At 38.3% G+C, this 21,956-nt stretch overlaps 1 protein-coding gene across 1 annotated transcript in view; it reads right to left on the bottom strand.

Annotated features, from left to right (window-relative positions):
* Positions 1-1,234: 1,234 nt before the first annotated feature.
* Positions 1,235-21,956, bottom strand: part of LRIG2 (leucine rich repeats and immunoglobulin like domains 2) — an 86,214-nt gene continuing 65,492 nt past the window's right edge. Inside the window, exons 13-19 of the mRNA XM_063450685.1 lie at positions 19,433-19,753; positions 17,993-18,274; positions 14,772-15,221; positions 9,224-9,373; positions 7,640-7,786; positions 4,830-5,057; positions 1,235-3,763 (exon numbers count right to left, since the gene is read on the bottom strand). Of these exons, the coding sequence (XP_063306755.1) occupies positions 3,540-3,763; positions 4,830-5,057; positions 7,640-7,786; positions 9,224-9,373; positions 14,772-15,221; positions 17,993-18,274; positions 19,433-19,753 (1,802 nt within the window). The 3' untranslated portion in view covers positions 1,235-3,539. The remainder of the gene's footprint in view (positions 3,764-4,829; positions 5,058-7,639; positions 7,787-9,223; positions 9,374-14,771; positions 15,222-17,992; positions 18,275-19,432; positions 19,754-21,956) is intronic.

Consider the following 21,956-nt stretch of genomic DNA (forward strand, 5'->3'; position numbering starts at 1 on the left):
TGTATTCAAGTTTTTTTTGTTTGTTTTTTTGCATATGACGTTGGATGGAAAAGATTAAATAGCAATTGGACCAGCTAGTAAAACATTTAATAAACAGTGAAGTCTCAGATAAATTAATTCAGCTTGCCAGCATGCAATTCCACAATCTTCTCCTCAAAATATTAAATATTACAAGTAGTAGATCAACAATTCATCATCCTTGAGATTCTGCTGTGATCATGAAAATCCCTTTGCAATCGCTAAATAATTTATATAATTTTTTTTCTTCTTTCATTTCATGGAAGATTAGCCATTAAGGAGCTATTTCAGAAAGCAATAACACTGCAGTATTTTATTTACATCAAAAAGGCAGTCGACCCTGCTCACTGCTGTATTGAAGATGCTTTTTACAAAATCCCATTTGACAAATTTCATATTAGGCTAATATACTGTCTGATTAACATAGCATAGTACATATTTTTGGCATACTTATATATAACAAAACAAAATAAAAATGTACATTTACATACAATTTAACTAACACACAGGTATGTGCAACGTGTACAAAAATAGTTTATAACTGCAGGTATATTTACATATTTAACATGGAGTCATTAAACGGGTAGGCTGTGGGAACCACCTTCAGCACTACGAGACACATATGGGTTGAATGTAAAGAAAGTGAAATTTGCGAAAAGCACTTTTATGACAGGATACATAAATCTCCATCTTGTTTCAAATCTTGAGGGCACTTAAAATATTGTTCCACTTGCAATTCTTATGGACATTAATAGCTTTATTTTGCCAATATGGTAATAAGGAGCAACTACTGCAGTGGCCATTTTCCATACCATGCAAATAGATCAAAATGTGTTTTTAAAATTTAGGCCAAAGTTGCAAAAAAAATGTTGTTTTCAAAAATAGCTATTTTGGCCTAATGTGATGTAACATTCACTTTCAATTTCCAACAATTCACACTTTAGTAAGTAACTATGTTGTACATTCTGGGAATCCAATCCTATAAATAAATTCAGACAGGTAATTGCAGACACCATGTATTATACATAATAGCATAAGGAGATGATAGTCTTTCTAATGCAGCTCAATGTGAAGTCATTACAAGGGGCAATTGAGCTACACAACCAGGAAGTAACAGAACCTGTTGTCTGATTGATATTGATGAACATGTAATAGTTTAATTTCAAAATATGCCAATTTCCACTGTAATTTAGACTTTTTTGTAAAATAAAAAATAAAAAAATAAAAAAGACACTCAGCAAGCTAAAATGCTTTAGGTATTTGCAGTTTTCCTTTAAAGAGGTTTCTTTCACACAAATTAGCAGATAAACTCCTTCCACTCATCGTACCATTCATTTCAAGGACACAAAATGACCAATGTAACACCAACTTGGTCTTCAAGCACCATTCTTTGTTTATGTTTTTTACTTATGCCAGGAGACCAAGTTGTTTTTACACTATGCTAGTGTTATTTTTTTTTTTGTGTTTTAAACCATCTGTTAAAAACTCTTAAAAGTAATCCTAATAGTTTCATTGACTCAATGCTTTCCTATGGGAGATTTCAAGGCGGTTGACGTCCTCATGCCAAGCTTGAGGACATCCAATGTTGCTTCATGGAGATAAACTCCGTTAAAGGTCAGAAAGTGCCTTTAGTGGCTGTCTGGGAGACAGCTGCCACAAGCAGTCTTAACCCTGCAATGTTTTACATTGCATGGTTAAGGGGTCAGGGACACTGCACCCAGACCACTTTAATGAGATGAAGTGGTCTGGGTTCCTATAGTGTCCATTTGAGGACATTTCTCTTGGTTATTTCCTCTGTCTACTTGAATTCATAATGTAATAAATTAACTTATGTTTACAAACAGCAATTATCCAAAACGTTGTAGGAAATTGTAAATCTATTGTTGTGTTTCAATTTTTGTAAAAACAAGTTTAATGTTTAGGTAATTATTTACCCGATTATGTGGTTCTCTTATATGGCTGTATTTTCTTTTTAAATCATTCAAACAACATTTTTAGAGTTATCTCCCGGTTCTCGTTATATTGAGTAGCTTGGCTGCAAAAACAAAATTGCATGTTTTATGTTAGAAATGGAAATGCAGAGAGCTGTGGGAATAACGTCATCGGTCTCTAAATTTCCTCGATATATTATATCTGATTCAAGAATCTTTGTGTCAGATGCCTACAGAATATTGATAAGTTTAGAAAAGTATTATATAGCCACTGCCGTCATAATCAACATAAGATTAAAGCCCTCATTGGAATTCATTCATTATTGTGAATTGCCAATTTTGGCAAAATAGCCAAATTCTCCAATGAAAAAAATCCATGAGACACTTCTCTCTCACAGGTTCTTCCATGGAGTATGTTGGAAAATACAATACAAATTCTTGGGTTGTGCAGCTCATGAAGAAAAAAAAAAAATGTTGCAGATAGGTCAAGTATGAGTATATATGAACAAAAATAAATAAGGGATACAAGGGGAAGGTTTTAGTATTATGGACTACATAAATATGAAGACATAAATGGTCTAGATATAAAGACCTTCAAGACCTGCTAATAGAAGGGACACATAAGCTGTAAAGCAAGCGTTGATAAATTATTGAATGCATAATGTGCATCTTTAAGAATGTTAAAAAAAACATTGCATAGTTTAGGAGAATGTAATTAGTTTAAGAGGAATGTAGTGGCTTAAGAGAAAGAGTGACAAAAGATTTAATCCTCTAGTTACACCTCACCAGAAGACATTTAATAAGAATGTTCGCACAACATTCAGATTTTAAATATATTAAAAGACAAAATTATATATAAATGAAAAAGGATTTATAGTCTTAGGCACTACAATGGTTGTGGCCAGTCTGTGTACCACTTGAAACAAACAGAAGGTTCAATGCCAGAGGTTAGCCATTACTGTCGTAGAAATTCATAGGATGGATTTAATTCTTACATTACTAGCTAACACAGTTCAATCTGATCATGGAACGTTTCACTTACTAACTTTGCTTTCTACCATTTAAGTGCTGGGAGTGTAGTACACAATGGAAAATGTAATGATCACCATTTTGGCAAAAGGTTACAACTTGGTGTTATGAGCTTGCATGCAATCTTTTATTTCTTGGAGTGTTGTGAGCCTGCAAATTTTGTTCTCAGCACAGCAAATACACCAACACTTTCTCACCTCGGTGGTGGATGAATATCGCTGAGAACCTACAGAAAGAAAATAGATCATGACACTTTCAGTCATATTTTCATTTTGGCTCCAGCTTCCCAGAAAAACACAGTACTTGGGGACCAAGTATTCACCCACTCTAAAATCTCTCACAGTAAATTGGTTCGTTCCATAGTTCACCGATACAAAAGCATGAGAAAAAGCAAGAAGTACTTGCAAGGTCTCTTCAGCATTTCAATTGATCAACTGCTGCCTTGGTCCACTCAACGTGTTTGTAAACAAACATATGAGAACAATTTTTGGCCTTAGGATAAATTCTGAGGTAGTCAATAGAAAGTCAGGTGACCTGAATTTTCTTGCTAAGTTGATGGACTTAGGTGGTCTCCATGTAATCATCTATATTAGGAGTCCTGCTTAGGTCATAGCCTAGGTCACATGGCCTTGGACATGGTCTGGAAAATGAAAGCTCTCCTGATTTCACAGAAGGTAGCCCTTCACTTTGGAGCGTTGTTTTCTCTTGTACTGCTACAGGCTGATGGCAGAAATGAGAATGTGTAGGATCTTTCTTTATTCCCCAAGTAGAACAATGAAAGGAAGCTATACGTAAATAAAGAAAGAAGAAAATACAAACAAAACAGTTAACATAATAATATTCCCAACTGCAAAATACTAAACAATAAAAAGAGCAAAGAGAAAGATATTTCAATGTCTTCTGTCCAAAATGTGCATTTACAAATTAATCCAATATCAGACTTTAAAACTGAAAATGATAAAACAGGGAAAGCCATATTGTATCAGAGATGATTCTTCGTCAAAAATTCTATGCTGAGCTGTAAACTGTTTTATCAGCACAAGTTCATCATACTTTTAACACATTGCTACGGACGTTGCTTCAAAGAGCCCAAAATACCGAATGGCTCCTCTAAAAGATTAAAGGGACACTATAGTCACCTGAACAACTTTAGCTTAATGAAGCAGTTGTGGTGTATTGAACATGCCCCTGCAGCCTCACTGCTCAATCCTCTGCCATTTAGGAGTTAAATCCCTTTGTTTATGAACCCTAGTCACACCTCCCTGCATGTGACTTGCACAGCCTTCCATAAACACTTCCTGTAAAGAGAGCCCCATTTAGGCTTTCTTTATTGCAAGTTCTGTTTAATTAAGATTTTCTTATCCCCTGCTATGTTAATAGCTTGCTGGACCCTGCAAGAGCCTCCTGTAAAGTTCAATTTAGAGATTGAGATACAATTATTTAAGGTAAATTCAGTTATTTAAGGTAAATTCCATCTGATTGAAAGTGAAACCAGTTTTTTTTCATGCAGGCTCTGTCAATCATAACCAGGGGAGGTGTGGCTAGGGCTGCATAAACAGAAACAAAGTGATTTAACTCTTAAATGACAGTGAATTGAGCAGTGAAATGATCTATACACTAAAACTGCTTTATTTAGCTAAAGTAATTTAGGTGACTATAGTGTTCCTTTAACAGGCCATGTGAGAACTCTCTCGGTAAAGTCTGTTGAGAGACTGGGACATTTCTGCTGCAAGAAAAACTCTACTGCAACGCTAAGACTTTTAAAAAATCTATTGAAATGCCAACAAAAAAAAAATAATTCAGAAATGTTATAAAACAGAAAAGAAAGAAACAAATGGAAAGAATACTTACGGTTGTGTGTTGCATTATCCTTTCTTTCATGGTTTGTGAGAAGGCCAGGCACTTCATGATGAGCGTGAGGTGGTAATGGATCCTTTGGAATTTGTGACATGAAGCTGGATAATGATTGGTCCAAGGGATCCTCCTCTGTTATGTATGTATATGGACAGAACTCCCTAGTCCTTGAATAGATATTGGCATTGTCATAACAATCGGAACATATCATCACTTGACCAGCACCTGCAAACATAAACCATAAAAAAATTATTATGAATGCACACATATTTAAAATCAAAGCTAGACAGGCATCACAGTTTTGACTAAATGATAAAAATGTCAGACTAACTTGGTCTCACACAGTGAGCTGGCTAATCTTGATTGACTGTGTATTTTAACCCCTTAAGACCGCAGGACGTACTATGCCGTCCTTATTTTGGTGGCTCTAAAAGCCGCAGGACGGCATAGTACGTCCTGCGATCTTATGTACTTACCCGGTCGCCGGCGATCCCACGCCGGCGATCGCGGTATGGGGGACTTACCTGGGAGCCCAGGGAGTCCCCCTGCGTCCTCTTCAGCCGCCCAGGGCCATGTGATCGCGAGGTCCTTGCGAGGACCCCGCGATCACATGGACGGCATAGCCGTCCAAGGCATTGCCATCAGGGGGAGTGCCTGTAATGACAGGTACTCCCCCTGCTGTCTGAAAAAAAACAATAAAAAATGTTAAAACAGTGTAAAAATAAATTATATATACTTAGATCATATATATATTTATTATATATATGATCTAAGTATATATATACACACATATACACACATACACATAAATATGCATACACTGTCTACGTGTATTTTAATATTAATATATACATAATTATATATATATATATATATATATTAATATCAAAATACACGTACAATGATATTGATTAAATATATATATAATTTTCATTATATATATATTTATATATAATAAAAAATAAAATATATAAATACGTTAAAAAAATAAATAAAAAAATTAAAAAAATTAAAAAAAATAGATAAAAAATATATAAGCATGCGTAATTTCGTTCTAACTGTATTTTAAAATTAATATATATATTGATATCAAAATACATGTAGAACGAAATAATATATATATCTATATACGTATATATCACTATGTATATACCTATATATAAATAAAAATAATTTAAAAAAATTATATACATATATATACACACATATATATATACACACATATATATATAATAATTCTACGCATATATTTATGTAATAATTTTACATAATTAGGTCATTTTATTAATTACAATTTGCAGGACCTGCCTGCCAACCCAGGCCAAAAGTTCAGGGAATTACATTGTCTAGCACTATATTTAACTCTGTAACTTTCCAAGACACCATGAAACCTGTACATGGGGGGTACTGTTTTACTCGGAAGACTTCGCTGAACACAAATATTAGTGTAAAAACAGTAAAATATATTACAACGACGATATCGTCAGTGACAGTGAAATTTTTTTGCATTTTTCACACACAAATGGCACTTACACTGACGATATAATTGTTGTGATACGTTTTACTGTTTTGAAACACTAATATTTGTGTTCAGCGAAGTCTCCTGAGTATAACAGTACCCCTCATGTACAGGTTTTATGGTGTTTTCAAAAGTTACAGAGTCAAATATAAGGTTTGCGTTTCAGTTTTTTCACATTAAAATTCGCCAGGTTGCCTTTGAGACCGTATGGTAGCCCAGGAATGAAAATTATCCCCATGATGGCATACCATTTGCAATAGTAGACAACCCAGGGTATTGCAAATAGAGTATGTTCAGTTTTTTTAGTAGCCACTTAGTCACAAACACTGGCCAAAATTTGCGTTCAAATTAGTTTTTTGCATTTTCAAATATTAACACTAACTTTGGCCAGTGTTTGTGACCAAGTGGCTACTAAAAAAGACTGGACATACTCAATTTGCAATACCTTAGGTTGTCTACTTTTGCAAATGGTATGCCATCATGGGGGTAATTCTTATTTCTGGGCTACCATATGGTCTCAAAGGCAACGTAACCAATCTGGCGAATTTCAATGTAAAAAAACTGAAATATGTAACACGCTATATTTGACCCTGTAACTTCCCAAAACACCATAAAACCTGTACATAGGGGGTACTGTTTTATACGCGAGACATCGCTGAATACAATTATGTGTATTGTATTGCAGTAAAAGCAAACAGTATTATGACATTCACAGTTAGAATGTCACGTAGAACTAAAAAAATTTAAAAAATTCTTATTTTCTCCCATTTTTAAAATATTTTTTTCATATTAAATTATGTTCCATACCTAAATATTTGATGTTAAACGAAAGCCCCGTTTCCCCTGAATAAAATGATATATAATAATGGGGGGTGCATTTAATATGAAAGAGGTGAATTATGGTTGGACAGACATATAGCGCAAATGCCAGGTTTTGTTTAAGTTTTTTTGGATCACAACTTGTACATTTGGCTGCGGTCTTAAGGGGTTAATAAGATAATTGTTTTCTTTCAACTTGAAACAATTTCTGCCATTAATATTTATAGATCTTCCAAGACAGCTTGTGATAATGGATTAGTACATTAAGCTGATTGTTAAGAGTCAAAATAACAATTTATTTAGAAAGTCCAGTTTGAGAAATGGAGCCTATATGTTTGGTACATAAAAAAAATGAAAACCAGTTTTCGTTAATGTGGTACATACAGCTGCTAATACCAGAAATTAATTCAGGTTTGAAAACACTGTGTAAATGGGAGGTTATCTGCAAATACATTAAAGTGTTCCTCACCTGGCACTGGAAGCCCTTCACGCATCTCTGAGGGATGGATAGTGCTACGCCCATTATATAACTGCGGCATTCTAGCCTGTCCATTGGGTGCGTATGGTGCATTTAAGATGTCTGCATCTGCTTCACTGCCAGTATCCACATACAGTCCTTTAAAAAGAAACAAAATAACAGAATTCCACACATAGCCGTTTTATAAACCTTCAGCTTTTAGAAACAAGAAAAACTAGTACAGACCGAACTACATTTGGTCCTCACTACACTGTTTAGAGAGGTTTTGTGGAAAATGTAAACAGCCATAGCCTATAGAAAGGCTTAAAATGCCCCTGATGTCAACCCATTCAGTGGGAGATCATAGGAAGCTAGTATAAGAAATCTGGAATATGAACTCCAAGACATGCTACAGGAAACTTTTCTGGAATATTATTAAAAGAATAATAAAAGCACCATAACCACTACAGAGCAGACTTCTTACCTGGTGTTCGCAGTGCGCCACTCCCTGCCTCCTCGCAGCAGTAAGTGACAGGCAGAAAAGCTCCTAAAAAGAGCATCCACTATCACCCCTGAGCTAAGAGTGTTAGCTGATGCACCCGGCAGATTCCGGGTGCTATTCAAGCGGTTTACTACTTGCATTCGGAGGGTGCCAGAGCACTTATGGTTATGTTCCTTGAACATGAAATTTGCTAATACACTAATGAGCACCACGAGACAGCAGATCACGTGACCTTCTTTGCATTAAGAGTATGTATTAATTGCTAGAAGAATATATGTTCTGAAGAAATACAGAACATGTGTCGAAGTAAATACTTAGTGTCAAATTAATAAATTAGATTCTGCATATGTCAGCAAAATTGCTGGAGTAATAATTACATACAGCAATTGACTGTACAGCAGAATTATAAACCAATTACATTAAAGGAGAAATGTCAAGATAAACAGCAAACCACAATTGATGCGTCATTGTTTGCCACTTCTTAAGCAATCCCTTACAATAATCTGACAAAGATGTGTATGACAATTTTAATTATTCGGTTGACTTCCAAATAAAGTGTTTTGTAATTTGTGATACATTGTCTTAAACATTCTAATACTATGTCTATAAGCAAGCTTTGGTCTATTGCACCCTGGTGCTTACTATATTGAGCCCGGCCACAGCTCTATACTGTGTGAGTGGTTCTTAACTGGAAACGGTTTGGTTTTTATCTGTTGTTATGATGCTGCCTTCCTTTTCTTTTTTTCCCATATAGATGTGATACTCTCATGTTCCAGAATCAATTAATTTAAAAGGAAAGTATTGTCTTTTTTAATCTTACCTACATATAGTTGTGGTTTCACAACTTAAATAATTTTTGCACTCTTATTTATTTATGGATTGTGGAGGACTCCTATTTAAAGTACTATATGTAAATATAGATTACTATTATCATTCCAAAAGACCAGATTGCCAAGTAACGGACTTTCTTTCTGCACAACAATCAACATTATACACATTTCTAATGCTATTTGTTGACTTTTATGTGTATTAAATTATTTTACATATCAGTTGAAAAATTGTACTTTATGAATGTCAGAAGTAATCAACATTACCATCAGTTCCTTTGTGCCCACAGCCACTTGCAGGAGGCATAAGTTGTTGGTGGCTACCAGCTTCAGAGTTGCTATATCCTTCTGGTGGCTCAGAGAGTGTTCCTTGGGAAGACAAGTAGCTGGGAATATCTGCAGGCAAATTCATGTCTTCTGCAGAAAAGGTGGAACAAATAAATATACATTAAAACGTATAGACAATGAGAAAAACATACTGGATCATTATTTTTCATGATGATGGATGCCTTATTTTTGTCATAAAAAAGAAGACCTGTGTCAGTTTTCCACACCCAGCTATACACTGTAAATATGTGCTATGTTTCCCTATAAAGATGGAACCCTGGTAGCTGTATTCCAAAATATTTGCTATGGAGATAGCATTGAACAAGTGATATGACATAACACTTAAAGGGGGGAGGGGGTAAAATCCATTAAAGGGACACTAGAGGAACGCAGACCCCTTAATCTCATTAAAGTGGTCTGGGTACAGTGTCCCAGGCCCCTTAACCCTGAGCAGGTAATTTTAGCGGTTTTTAAGAAACTGCATGGGGACGTCCAGCGTCAACCAAAAATATAATAATGCTTTCCTATGGGGCAATCCTAACGCGAGTGTGGTCATTACTGGGCATGTGCATTATGTCTCCCCCGCCGGCCGACCCTTTGTTTGTTTGTTTTTTCTTTTCAGAACAAATAAATATTTATTGCTTTGAAATATACATTTAAATAGAATGTGTGACAAAATGGCTTTTGTCACTGGGTCTGCATGTGACAAACTGCCCTGCCCCCCTATCTCTTGGAGGAGCCGGATTGCTAGCCTCTTACCCTGGGATGCTGGCCCGTTAAGTCATGGGGTCTTAAGGCACTTGGGACAGAGCCCTCTGTCTCTGGATCACATCATTCGCCTTACTTGCTTGGATTGTACATTTCCCCTGTTACACTCGCATGTGGGTTTGTGCAGTTTAACTTCCATTACAGCTGGTGAACTTAAACTTTACTCGACGTTATTGAGAACTGTGTTCGTAGGATCTGAGCGCTATTCGCCTATATGCGCTCAGATCCAAGCTATCTGGGGGTGTGTGGAACATGGGGACTTCGTTCAGCGAAACATGAGTTATTGATTTTAATACAGTTTTGTTAAAAGGTAAAAAGCACATGTTTCTCTCTGCCTGGAGATAATTAGGTTCTCTGCAACCACTTAAGTTCATTATCTCCAGGATAGAGAGGAGGGGTAAGTTAATTATCTCCAGGATACAGAGGAGGGGTTACACTTTTCCTGTGGGTGTGTATAACAATTGTACTGTATACTGATTGGTTCTGCATATTTTGTTACAGTCTTCCACAAGGTCCCATGTGGGAGTTCCCTTGCTGGGAGACCATCATAAAAGGGCTGATTTTGGCCATCAATAAACACATTTGTTTTACCCCTTCATGAAGTCTCGACTCATGTTTGGGGAATTGGGAGCTATAAATCACTACTTCACTCTTTTCAGCTTGGATTTCGGGAGACGCTACAAGGATCAGCGCTGCACGGATAGCAGGATCCTTTACACTGGTGGCAAGCGGCGGGATTTTCTCCCGAATGGATATACAGAACCGAATCAAGTAGTGAATAGCATCCTAGTGACACCGGTACCATGGATTTATAATTAGGGCAACGCTAGTATTCATACAGTGCCCCTGGCTACAGCAGCATGGAATCAGCTAGTTCCTGGACAGAGTTCCATGAGGAGGAGCACCCGGATTACAGGGATGCAGCCCGGAAAGGCGTATGGCACGAGGCCATGGAGGACGTGCAGCGACAACGGAGCGAGAGTCTCCCCAGCGAGGAGCAGAGGTTGCGAATGCGATTGGCGCTGCGAAAGCCTCTGCTGGGGGAGCAGCCCCTGAAGGAGTGGGTGTCGGAGCTCGAGACCCTGGTATGGCAGGAGACCTGGTTAGAGGACGCATACCAGGCACTATGGTGGGACACAGTGCGGCAGGCTCCCTGGACGGAGGAGTACCACAGACCCGAGGGTGAGGATTACAATGGCCCTGGTCTATTATGGGAGTCCTTTGACGAAATGGATTTTGTGAGCACGGGAGAGTCCAGATTATGGGACCTTAGGGACTACAGGAGAGACCTCCACGATTGGCCTCCCGAAAGGGGGCTGACAGCAGATCTGACATTCCTGGTCAGAAGGGAATGGGAGCTGGAGCAGGACTAACAACATCTGTTCAGCTTGGTCCACTCACAGCCTAACCTGCAGCACTACCACTGGCAAGAACCGGCTGAGGTACACCCTGCTCCGCGATCAGCTGCAGAGGTAGGGGACCTCATAGACTGGTCCGGTCTCCAGCAGCAGAGCTGTGCAGCTAAAGGGGAGACAGTCGGTCTCCAGCAGCAGAGCTGTGCAGCCAAAGGGGAGACAGTCGGTCTCCAGCAGCAGAGCTGTGCAGCCAAAGGGGAGACAGTCGGTCTCCAGCAGCAGAGCTGTGCAGCCAAAAGGAAGACAGTCGGTCTCCAGCAGCAGAGCTGTGCAGCTAAAGGGGAGACAGTCGGTCTCCAGCAGCAGAGCGGTGCAGCCAAAGGGGAGACAGTCGGTCTCCAGCAGCAGAGCGGTGCAGCCAAAGGGGAGACAGTCGGTCTCCAGCAGCAGAGCGGTGCAGCCAAAGGGGAGACAGTCGGTCTCCAGCAGCAGAGCTGTGCAGCTAAAGGGGAGACAGTCGGTCTCCAGCAGCAGAGCTGTGCAGCTAAAGGGGAGACAGTCGGTCTCCAGCAGCAGAGCGGTGCAGCCAAAGGGGAGACAGTCGGTCTCCAGCAGCAGAGCGGTGCAGCCAAAGGGGAGACAGTCGGTCTCCAGCAGCAGAGCGGTGCAGCCAAAGGGGAGACAGTCGGTCTCCAGCAGCAGAGCTGTGCAGCTAAAGGGGAGACAGTCGGTCTCCAGCAGCAGAGCTGTGCAGCTAAAGGGGAGACAGTCGGTCTCCAGCAGCAGAGCTGTGCAGAAAAAGGGGAGACAGTCGGTCTCCAGCAACCAGGCTTCAACCAGACTACTCCCGTAGTAGTGCTGGTACCAGGACAGAGTACCGCTGGTCTCTGCCCACTCAGCCACCCACCCCGGCAGCCTACCAGTCCCACACACAGCCGTGGTGAGGCACCTGTACATGGACAAGTTTTTCCCTCACTCAGGTGTGGAAACCAGTTATTGTGGGGGGCTGTAGGAAGAAAGGGAGAGAGGGGGAAAGGAAGAGAGGGGTAGAGAGAGAGAGGGGGGGGGAAAGAAAGGAAAAGGGAGAGAGGGGTAGAGAGAGAGAGAGAGAGAGTGAGAGTGAGTGTGTATATATCTATATATATACCGTATATACTCGAGTATAAGCCGAGTTTTTCAGCACATTTTTTGTGCTGAAAAACCCCAACTCGGCTTATACTCGAGTCACTGTCTGTATTATGGCAATTTGCATTGCCATAATACAGACCGGGGGAGAGGGGGGCTGGCAGAGCTGTACTTACCCGTCCTGCAGCTCCTGTCAGCTCTCTCCTCCTCCGCGCCGTCCGTTCAGCACCTCGGTCAGCTCCCAGTGTAAATCTCGCGAGAGCCGCGGCTCTCGCGAGACTTACAGTGTGAGCTGACAGAGGGAGCTGCACGGACGGCGCGGAGGAGGAGAGAGCTGACAGGAGCTGCAGGAAAGGTAAGTTACAGCTCTGCCAGCCCCCCTCTCCCCCCCACTGAACTGCCAATGACCCTGGACCACCAGGGAAGGAGCCCCCCTCCCTGTTATGTATCAAGCAGGGAGGGGGGACGAAAAAAAATATAATAAATATAATATAATAATAAAAAAATAATAATAATAATTCAATAAATAATAAATAATAATAATAAAAATATATAATAATATTAAAAAATTAAAAATAACATAATTAATAAAAGAATAATATTAAAAAATGCCCACCCCCACCAACACATACACACACACACACTGCACTCACACACACACACACTGCACTCATACACACACACACACTGCACTCATACACACACACACACTGCACTCATACACACACACACACTGCACTCATACACACACACTGCACTCATACACACACACTGCATTCATTATATACACACACTGGAAATAAATATTCAATTAATATATTACGCACTCACACTGCACTCTAACGCACACACTGCACTCATACACACACACACTGCACTCATACACACACACACTGCATTCATACACTGCACTCATATACACACACTGCATTCATTATATACACACACTGTAAATAAATATTCAATTAATATAATTTTTTTAGGATCTAATTTTATTTAGAAATTTACCAGTAGCTGCTGCATTTCCCACCCTAGTCTTATACTCGAGTCAATACGTTTTCCCAGTTTTTTTGGGGTAAAATTAGGGGCCTCGGCTTATATTCGGGTCGGCTTATACTCGAGTATATACGGTATATATATATACGCGTATGTATTATACGTACACAAAAATAGTGTATGTTTATAAATATTTATGAGTATTTTAAGCAAGAATATAGATAGAACCATTTAAAGATAAAATGCATTCATACATCAGGTATATGGCTTCACAAAGTAAATAGTCTGTCATTTGGAGGTCTGCGTATTCCCAAGTTGATTTTTCCAATCTGCTTTGCAGCTAGCTCACTCCCATCAGCTGTTCAGTATACATAATTTGTAGAATAATTTATAGAATAAATGCAGTGTGAAGAATGTGAAGGTCATAGTAAGACCTTGCTTGTTTTCTGCTGTTACCATTCAGTTTAATCAGTGTGATGGGAGATTAGCAAATGAACATGATTATTCTAAATTCACAAACCACATTTCTACTTTTAAACCACGCTGCATATTTTCCTTGAAAAAAAGAAAATAAAGCTATATTTTACCCTTTAGAAGATAATCAGTTTATCACTATGGAACATCAATGTCACAATACCATGTGTGATATAAAACATTCACTTTGCATGCTAAACTAATGTTAAAAATTATCTGAAATGATTTGACTTTGCCAGTCTTATAGAGTCCAATTAGCAGTATACTAAAGAAAGCTGCTGAATAAGTCGGTGTTACTTAAAGGAGCATTATGGTGCCAGGAAAACAAACTCGTTTTCCTGGCACTATGCAGTCCTTAGGTCCCCCTCCCGCTGGACTGAAGGGGTTAAAACTCCCATAGGAAAGCATTCTCAATGCTTTCCTATGGACGTCAGCGTCTTCACACTATGATTTTCACAGTGAGAATCGCGGAAGCGGCCTCTAGTGGCTGTCAGTGAGACAGCCACTAGAGGCTGGATTAACCCTGCAGTGTAAACATAGCAGTTTCTCTGAAACTGCTATGTTTTTCAGCTGCAGGGTTTAAACTAGAGGGACCTGGCACCCAGACCACTTCATTGAGCTGAAGTGGTCTGGGTGCCTATAGTGGTCCTTTAAATATTACTATACTATTAACACCATCAACAAAGAGAAGCATGATGAGGCAATATTAATAATAATTTGTAATAAAAGTAATACAAAATTAATTGGAATCATGTAGAAGTGACACTCACCGGTATTGGTTATGCTATAATCCTCACTTTTTCTTCTCATATGATATATAACAATCACCCAGACCAAGGATGTCCCCACAACGCAGCACACCACAACAATTATCACAATGCCAACGGTGGTCCAACCATCTTCTTCAAAACCAATGATATTTTGGGAAGATTCGCAGTTCGTTGATGACAGGACAAATAGATTGATATGACCTCTCTCCGTGCCAAGCGTGTTGGACATGCTACACGTGTATTTCCCAGCATCCTCTGGGCCTGCATCAACAATGATTAGTAGCTGATTGCCTGCCACAAAGAAGTGTCTCTCTGTCACCAAAAGTGGCCCATCATCTTTGGTCCAGTTAAGACGAGGAGCTGGACTTCCCCCTGCTATACATTGTAACACTGCAGTTTCACCACGTGCTACTGTTCTGTCCTCTAAGGGTCTTACAAAAGAAGGTGTTTCTGAAAGAAATGAAGACTTTATTAGTTATATTTATGTCTATAAAAAAAAAACAGGTGAACTGAATAAAAATAGCCCTTAAGTATCACGATAAATCCATTACAGAAGCATAAATATGTATATATACATGTTTTCTTAAAAACAAACTATATCCAATCAATGCAAATATATATAAAGTTCAATGTACATATTTTAAAAAATTATTAGGTTTATTTAAATAAAATAAACTTAGAAAAATAAAATAGGTGAAAAATTGATGACAGTTGTCCTTTAAGCTCCAACTTACTATACATCAATCCTTATTCTTATGTATTTTATGAAAAAGAAAGCAATATTCAAACAGAGGGAGTTATACAGAAGCAGAATAGTTTTTTAGCTTAGTTTATTTTTTGTGGCAGTCTTTTTTTTTTTTAATAAAATAATACTTTAAGTAACATATTTAACAATTAATTTGTATATGTCCATTAAAGGTGACTTGCTCTGCAACACTAGTATGGACTAAAATTATCATTCTCTGTCAAACCCCTAGTTAGGGTTGATTGGCGCTATATTATACATAAGCTATTGAGCTAGTGGTTACCTCACTCTCCCATTACACTAGATGTATATTTTATTTTTATTTATTTTTAACTCCCACCTATCTCAGCCAGAATCTCACTGACCACGATAGATGTGTAATTAAGCAGAGTTATGCAATTCCATACGCTCATTTGATGGGACATAAAGTTCCAACATAGAGGTTTGTGCTTAGTTATTTGAACGCTGCACCTACAAAGGACAGAGACCAAAAACCAGAACCCATTCATGTTTTTTTCAGTGAGTTAGAGTGTTAAATTGCCTGAGAGCCAGGCTTTCAGGAGCCTTGGCATTGTGTATGCAATTAATCCAGCCATGGCCAGTGTGTCCAAAGTTACTAGGGTTTCAATAGTTTAAAAATAAACTTAACATTTCAAATAAACGATTTTCTTCCACCCAGATTGAAGTTTTACAGTTTTAAATCAAAGATATAAATTTGATCAAAAGGAAAGATCATACCGTAGCATTAACAATGTATTTTACATTGCTCCCTCTGACAAGATGTTATCATTTGACAGTTTAAAAACCTTGTTTGACTTACCTGAAAAAGAATTAAATAGCTGTATAAAAATTAAACATTTAATTACCAAAATGGATATTGTAGAAAACCTCAAGTTTTAAAAGTTCACAGGCAAACACTTTAAAAAATAAACGTATTTCATGGACATACACAAACCTCATGGTTTAAGTCTACACCTGTTGAAGTGTATGCATACGTGGTACCTAACTCCTAACAATAAATAATTTGAACATAGCTATCCCAATACCTAGTGAAGATGTTTAAAACCGTTTGGTACAATGTACCACATGTGGTGGCAGTGTGAGGAATTGGCAGAGATCAAGATAATTATTCACAACACTGTGTAGACAGCAGTTATGTCACCTCAACTAATTACTGCTCCATTTAGATTTTCTATAAGTAGATTAGAACAAAATAGTATTTTTTTTTTCACATACTCATGGCTGTGAAACTAATTTTAGCTAGAACTTGGAAAGTTCCATCAAACCAGCCTGGTCAGATAACCATTACTCAAACGTACTGCCAAAGTCATATGGAGGAAGGGTTTTACAGATCTGCCAGCAGGTTATCTCAATATAGGGCTATTTGGACAGATTGGGCCAAGCTTTCTAAATATGACAGTTGATACATGCCTGAGCACACTAGCTATTTACACCTCATATAGAGATAACAAATCATTATTTATTTAGTGCTAAATCTTTGAGTGCATTTATCTGTCTGTACGCACATTGCATTTGTATAATCTATAATTCAAATAAAAATGTAATAAAAACAAAAAAACAAACAAACAAAAAAAAAAAAAAACGCCTGGGATTTGCATGTTGTGTGCGCGCTGACAGACGTAAAAGCTGCACAAAATTGATCGTGCCAAGCAGGAACAGAGTAATCCTGCAGGGAAGAGAACCTACGCACACTTAAATATTTTAAAAAAAGAAAGGCTGCATGGACCAGCTGTATGCACCATAATCACTTCAGCAAGGTAAAATGGCTATTATGACCCTTCAGATATATACAATTGGTAATTACCATTACATTTTTGATTTGTACACATTTTTGCTGGATTCAACAAGTACATATAAATGTTATTCTTAGTATCTCTTTGCTTAAGTGTACATTAAGCTTACATAAGTGATACTTACTTTGGTAGATTTGGTTGCAGCAAACATGGATAAAAATATGTTTGATGGTGTCTGCATGTTTTATCTTTTACTGAAACCCCCTACAATCAGATGAATTTAAGTGAGGAATTTCAGTAGCCGAAATGAAGAACTGAGCTGCAAACTAGGCGTCTAATGAATACACTTGTTATTACATAGGTGACCGATCAGTTACAATGTCCGTGGTTTGATTTTAGCAGTAATGCAGATTTCTTATTGTAAGATGCTCAACCATATCTAGATCAGAGATAAATCTGTGCGTATGCACTATATGTCCATTTGAACCCAAAATAGCCCAAAATAGAAAGTGGAAGAACAACAAAAGTTAAACGTATTACGTGCCCAGTTCTCCAAACTTCTCAGCTTGGCGAAAAAAACTCCTCTAGTTTGTTCAACCACTTTCTACTATTAGTGTGTTTGTTTTTAATATCCCTTTTAAGAATGGAAAATCTCAGCAATGCTTTTAGGTCTCTGTAGAAGTTCAAAGGCCTTTAGCTATAGCAAAGCAAACGATTCTTACCTAGTACAGTAAGTGTAACATTGGCAGATATGCTCCCTGCTGCGTTTTGTGCAGTGCAACTGTACAGCCCCATGTCTTCAATTTTAACATTCACTATAAAGAGGACCTCATCTTCTGGCATCACATGCATGCGTCGTTCTCGGGCTGCAGGAAAATCTGTTCCCCCATCTTTCTGCCATGCTATTTGTGGGGGTGGGTGGCCTTCCGCTGCACATTCTAAGCGTGCCATAGCACCAGTGCGAATTGTTAGATCCATAGGAGTTTTTAGAAATGTTGGCATTTCTATACAATAGAGAGAGAATAAAAATAAAAAATAAAAAACACATTAAGAAAATAATGCATAGCGCTCATCTGTTACTTTACATTTTTAGAAATTGGTTCAGAAGAAGTCTTCTAACTGATGTTGTTTTATTAACAATAGATTAGTCAAATATTTAATAAAAATGGATTTTAAAATGCTCGTTGATAAAGTAAAGTAAAAACAAATGTAGGACACGTCTTGTATGGAAGTGTTTGGTGGACCTGATCATGATGGCATTTGAGAAAGCAGACAAATTACAGCATTTGTTTATAAAGGCAAAATAACTGCATATAGAATTTAAAGAAAGATCTGAAAATGTTTGCAATTTAAATATTTTTATCATATTAAATACTAGCAATACTAGAAGTCATAATTATCATATTAAATACTAGCAATAGTAGAAGTCATAATTAAACACTATAGTCAAGTTGTGCACAACTCCTATTTTAACCAGGTGCCCAAAGATCTTATTCACATTCAGAGCTTGCATGGATATCCCAGTAAGAAAGGCAAAAGTCTAGAAAGAGACGTGCAACTTCTGGTGTGAAAACATTTTACATACAGGACAGCAGTAATGGCTGGATTACCTTTCACTTGAATGCTTGAAGTCATGAATGTATGTGCATAAAAAATAAATACAATATTGTTGTTTGCATTCCCCAAGTGCCCAAAGTACGTAAACCTGTCCTCTAGTGGTTTAGTATAAAATTTGGTAGTGAATGATAGTGTTGCACATGGTTGGTTGAGATATGGCAACATTTGTTGTCACTAAGAATGCCTGTTCTGGCTGTTAAATAGCCAGTAGAGGAACTTCCTCTTAAAGACTACAGAAGCACTGGATTCAATACTTAGGGTCCCAATATTTCTCTATTTCATACACATGCACACAGTGTTGTTCCACTAACTAAAGTATAATATCCAGTCATGTGACCATGCGATTGCCAATATTTGAGAGTATATAATAAGGCAGCTTGGATGCCATAGCTATACATGACTAAGGCTGAGAACAGAGCGTTGTACCAATCACTAGTAATCCATATATATTTATTTTTAACTGAAGGCTATTTACATACGTCACCTTGAACTTCAAACAAGTCATTTCATTATTATGTTTTAATATATTAGTTAAAACAGCTTACCATTTACAGTGAGCTTGGCTTTGGTAGAATAATTGGAGCCAAAGTGATTGGTGATGACACACTGGTATTTTCCTTCATCCGTAAAGTTGACATTGAAGAGATGCAGGACAGTGGTGTACTCTATGAGTTCTGCCCCATGTTTCTGGTACCTTGCGAAGTTCTCTACCTCAGCATCATACAGGATTTCACCATCTTTCCTCCAAGCTGTAGACATTGGGGTGTCACTGCTACTTCCCGCTGAGCAAGTTAGAGTAACATTCATTGCCCTCAATGCAACTGTAGTTTCAGGATGCAGTTTAATTTGGGGTTTTGGAAAATTATCTGATAAAAGAAAAATAAGTGTCTTTTTTTTGTTGTTTTTATGATTTGTCAAAAACATGGCAAATGCAGTATTGCATATGTGTCCATTTATTGACAGACAGTGGTAAACAAAATAAGCAGATGTTTTCTCTGGAGCTATTAAATCACAATCACAAATGCAAAGATAAGTGGTATAAGGCTGATTGCCAAATAGCAGTATTTGTTGGCTATAAAGGGGGTAAAAAATTATTCACAAAGTGATATAAGAAACATTACTCACCCAATTGGTGAAAAGTAATATAAAAGTTTTTTTTTTTTTTTTTTTTTTTTTTTTAGTTATCATAGTCTCTTGACAAAAGATGGTTTTAAGCTTGTAGAGATCCAAAGAAGGCCTCCAAACCACAGTGTCTGTTGGTGGTCATTAAACATGGCAAAGAGATTTCTTAATTATACAGACAATGGTAATTTTATTTAAAGGACCACTCCACACCCCAAAAGCATTTCAGCTACCTGATTTCTATGAGAAATTTCCACTTTTATAAATTTGCTAGGGAACACCCCCCTGGCTGTCAATCAAACAGCTAGGTTGGTTTGCTGCCTCGTTCTGTTAGCTCCTCTCAGCTAACGGAAGTGGCAGGTATGCTCTACTTGAGCATGTCTGCCTCCCCCTCACAGACCTCAGACCAGACGTATGCACCTGTACAACGTAAGTCGTTGTGTGCACCAATTCAGAGGTTTCTCAATTAGTAGTCTCTGATTGGTTATTTCCCTGTGAAGTGACAGAAAGCCTTTGCAAGCTCTTTTAAGATATACCCCAATGAATACATGCATGAAAATGAATCTACTTATATCAACTAAACAGTGGACAAAGGAGGGAGGGCAATGGAGTGCATCTTTAACAAGGCCAGTAACTGGAATGCAGTATTATCTCTTTCAGTTTTCGACTGCAATCTGTACATTTAGCAGCAGAATGTGTGGGAAAAAAAAAAAAGTGAAATCTGGTTAGTTAATGAAATCCAGGGAGACGCTTTGTTCAGGTGGTTTTCAAGTAGTATTTTAACTTCTTTGATTAGGGATGCACCGAAATGAAATTTTTATGCCGAAACCGAAAATTCAAGATGCCCTTGGCCGAAAACCGAAACGGACTTTTTCTTCAAATGATTTTAAAATATTTTTTTCTATAATTATATACACCACATTAAAAAGGAATAAAATATTGTCACTATACCCACACTGACCATATAATGTCACTATACCCACACTGACCATATAATGTCACTATACCCACACTGACCATATAATGTCACTATACCCACACTGACCATATAATGTCACTATACCCACACTGACCATATATTGTAAATATACACACTATATAGTGTCATTATATGGGCAGTGTGGATACATAATGTCGCTTTGCCCAACCTGCCATATAATGTCACTATACACACTACATAGTGTCATTATATCGGCAGTGTGCATACATAATGTCACTATACCTACTCTGCCATATGTCACTATACACACTGTCCATATAATGTCACAATATACACACTAAATAGTGTCATTATATGGGCAGTGTGTATACATAATGTCACTATATACACACTGCCCATTTAATGTCACTATATACACACTGCCCATTTAATGTCACTATATACACACTGCCCATTTAATGTCACTATACACACTGCCCATATAATGTCACTATACACACTGACCATAATGATACAATATCACTATACATACACTGCCCATATAATGTCACTATACACACTGACCCCCATGTCCCGGTATAGCAGTTCCAGATGCGCACTCCCGTTACCTGGTTGCCGTAGAGCAGCTCTGATATCGCTCTCCGCTCCGGGATGACAGTAGGCAGCAGAATGACATGGCGGCCGGTGTGCTCGGCTCTGTTCAGTGTGCTCACTGCCCGCATCGTGTGCCCTGCTTTTACCGCTCACTGCCCCAGCATGCTCCACACTATCGGCCGTTATTAGCTCGCTCGCCTCAATGGTCTGCCCAGCGTGCGCTCTGAATCACCAACACACTGCATGCTCCCGATCACCCACCCCGGGAGTCAATACCATGCGTGTGCACAAGTATTTCCTCTCCCACGGTACACTGATTACTCTATGATATGGGTGTAATTTTCGGCAGATTTTATCCATTTTCAGCCAAAATGGGATAGGCCCATTTTCGTCCTAGAATTTCGGTGCATCCC

Source organism: Pelobates fuscus, chromosome 1, assembly GCF_036172605.1.
Source record: "Pelobates fuscus isolate aPelFus1 chromosome 1, aPelFus1.pri, whole genome shotgun sequence".
Taxonomy (NCBI): Eukaryota; Metazoa; Chordata; class Amphibia; order Anura; family Pelobatidae; genus Pelobates; species Pelobates fuscus.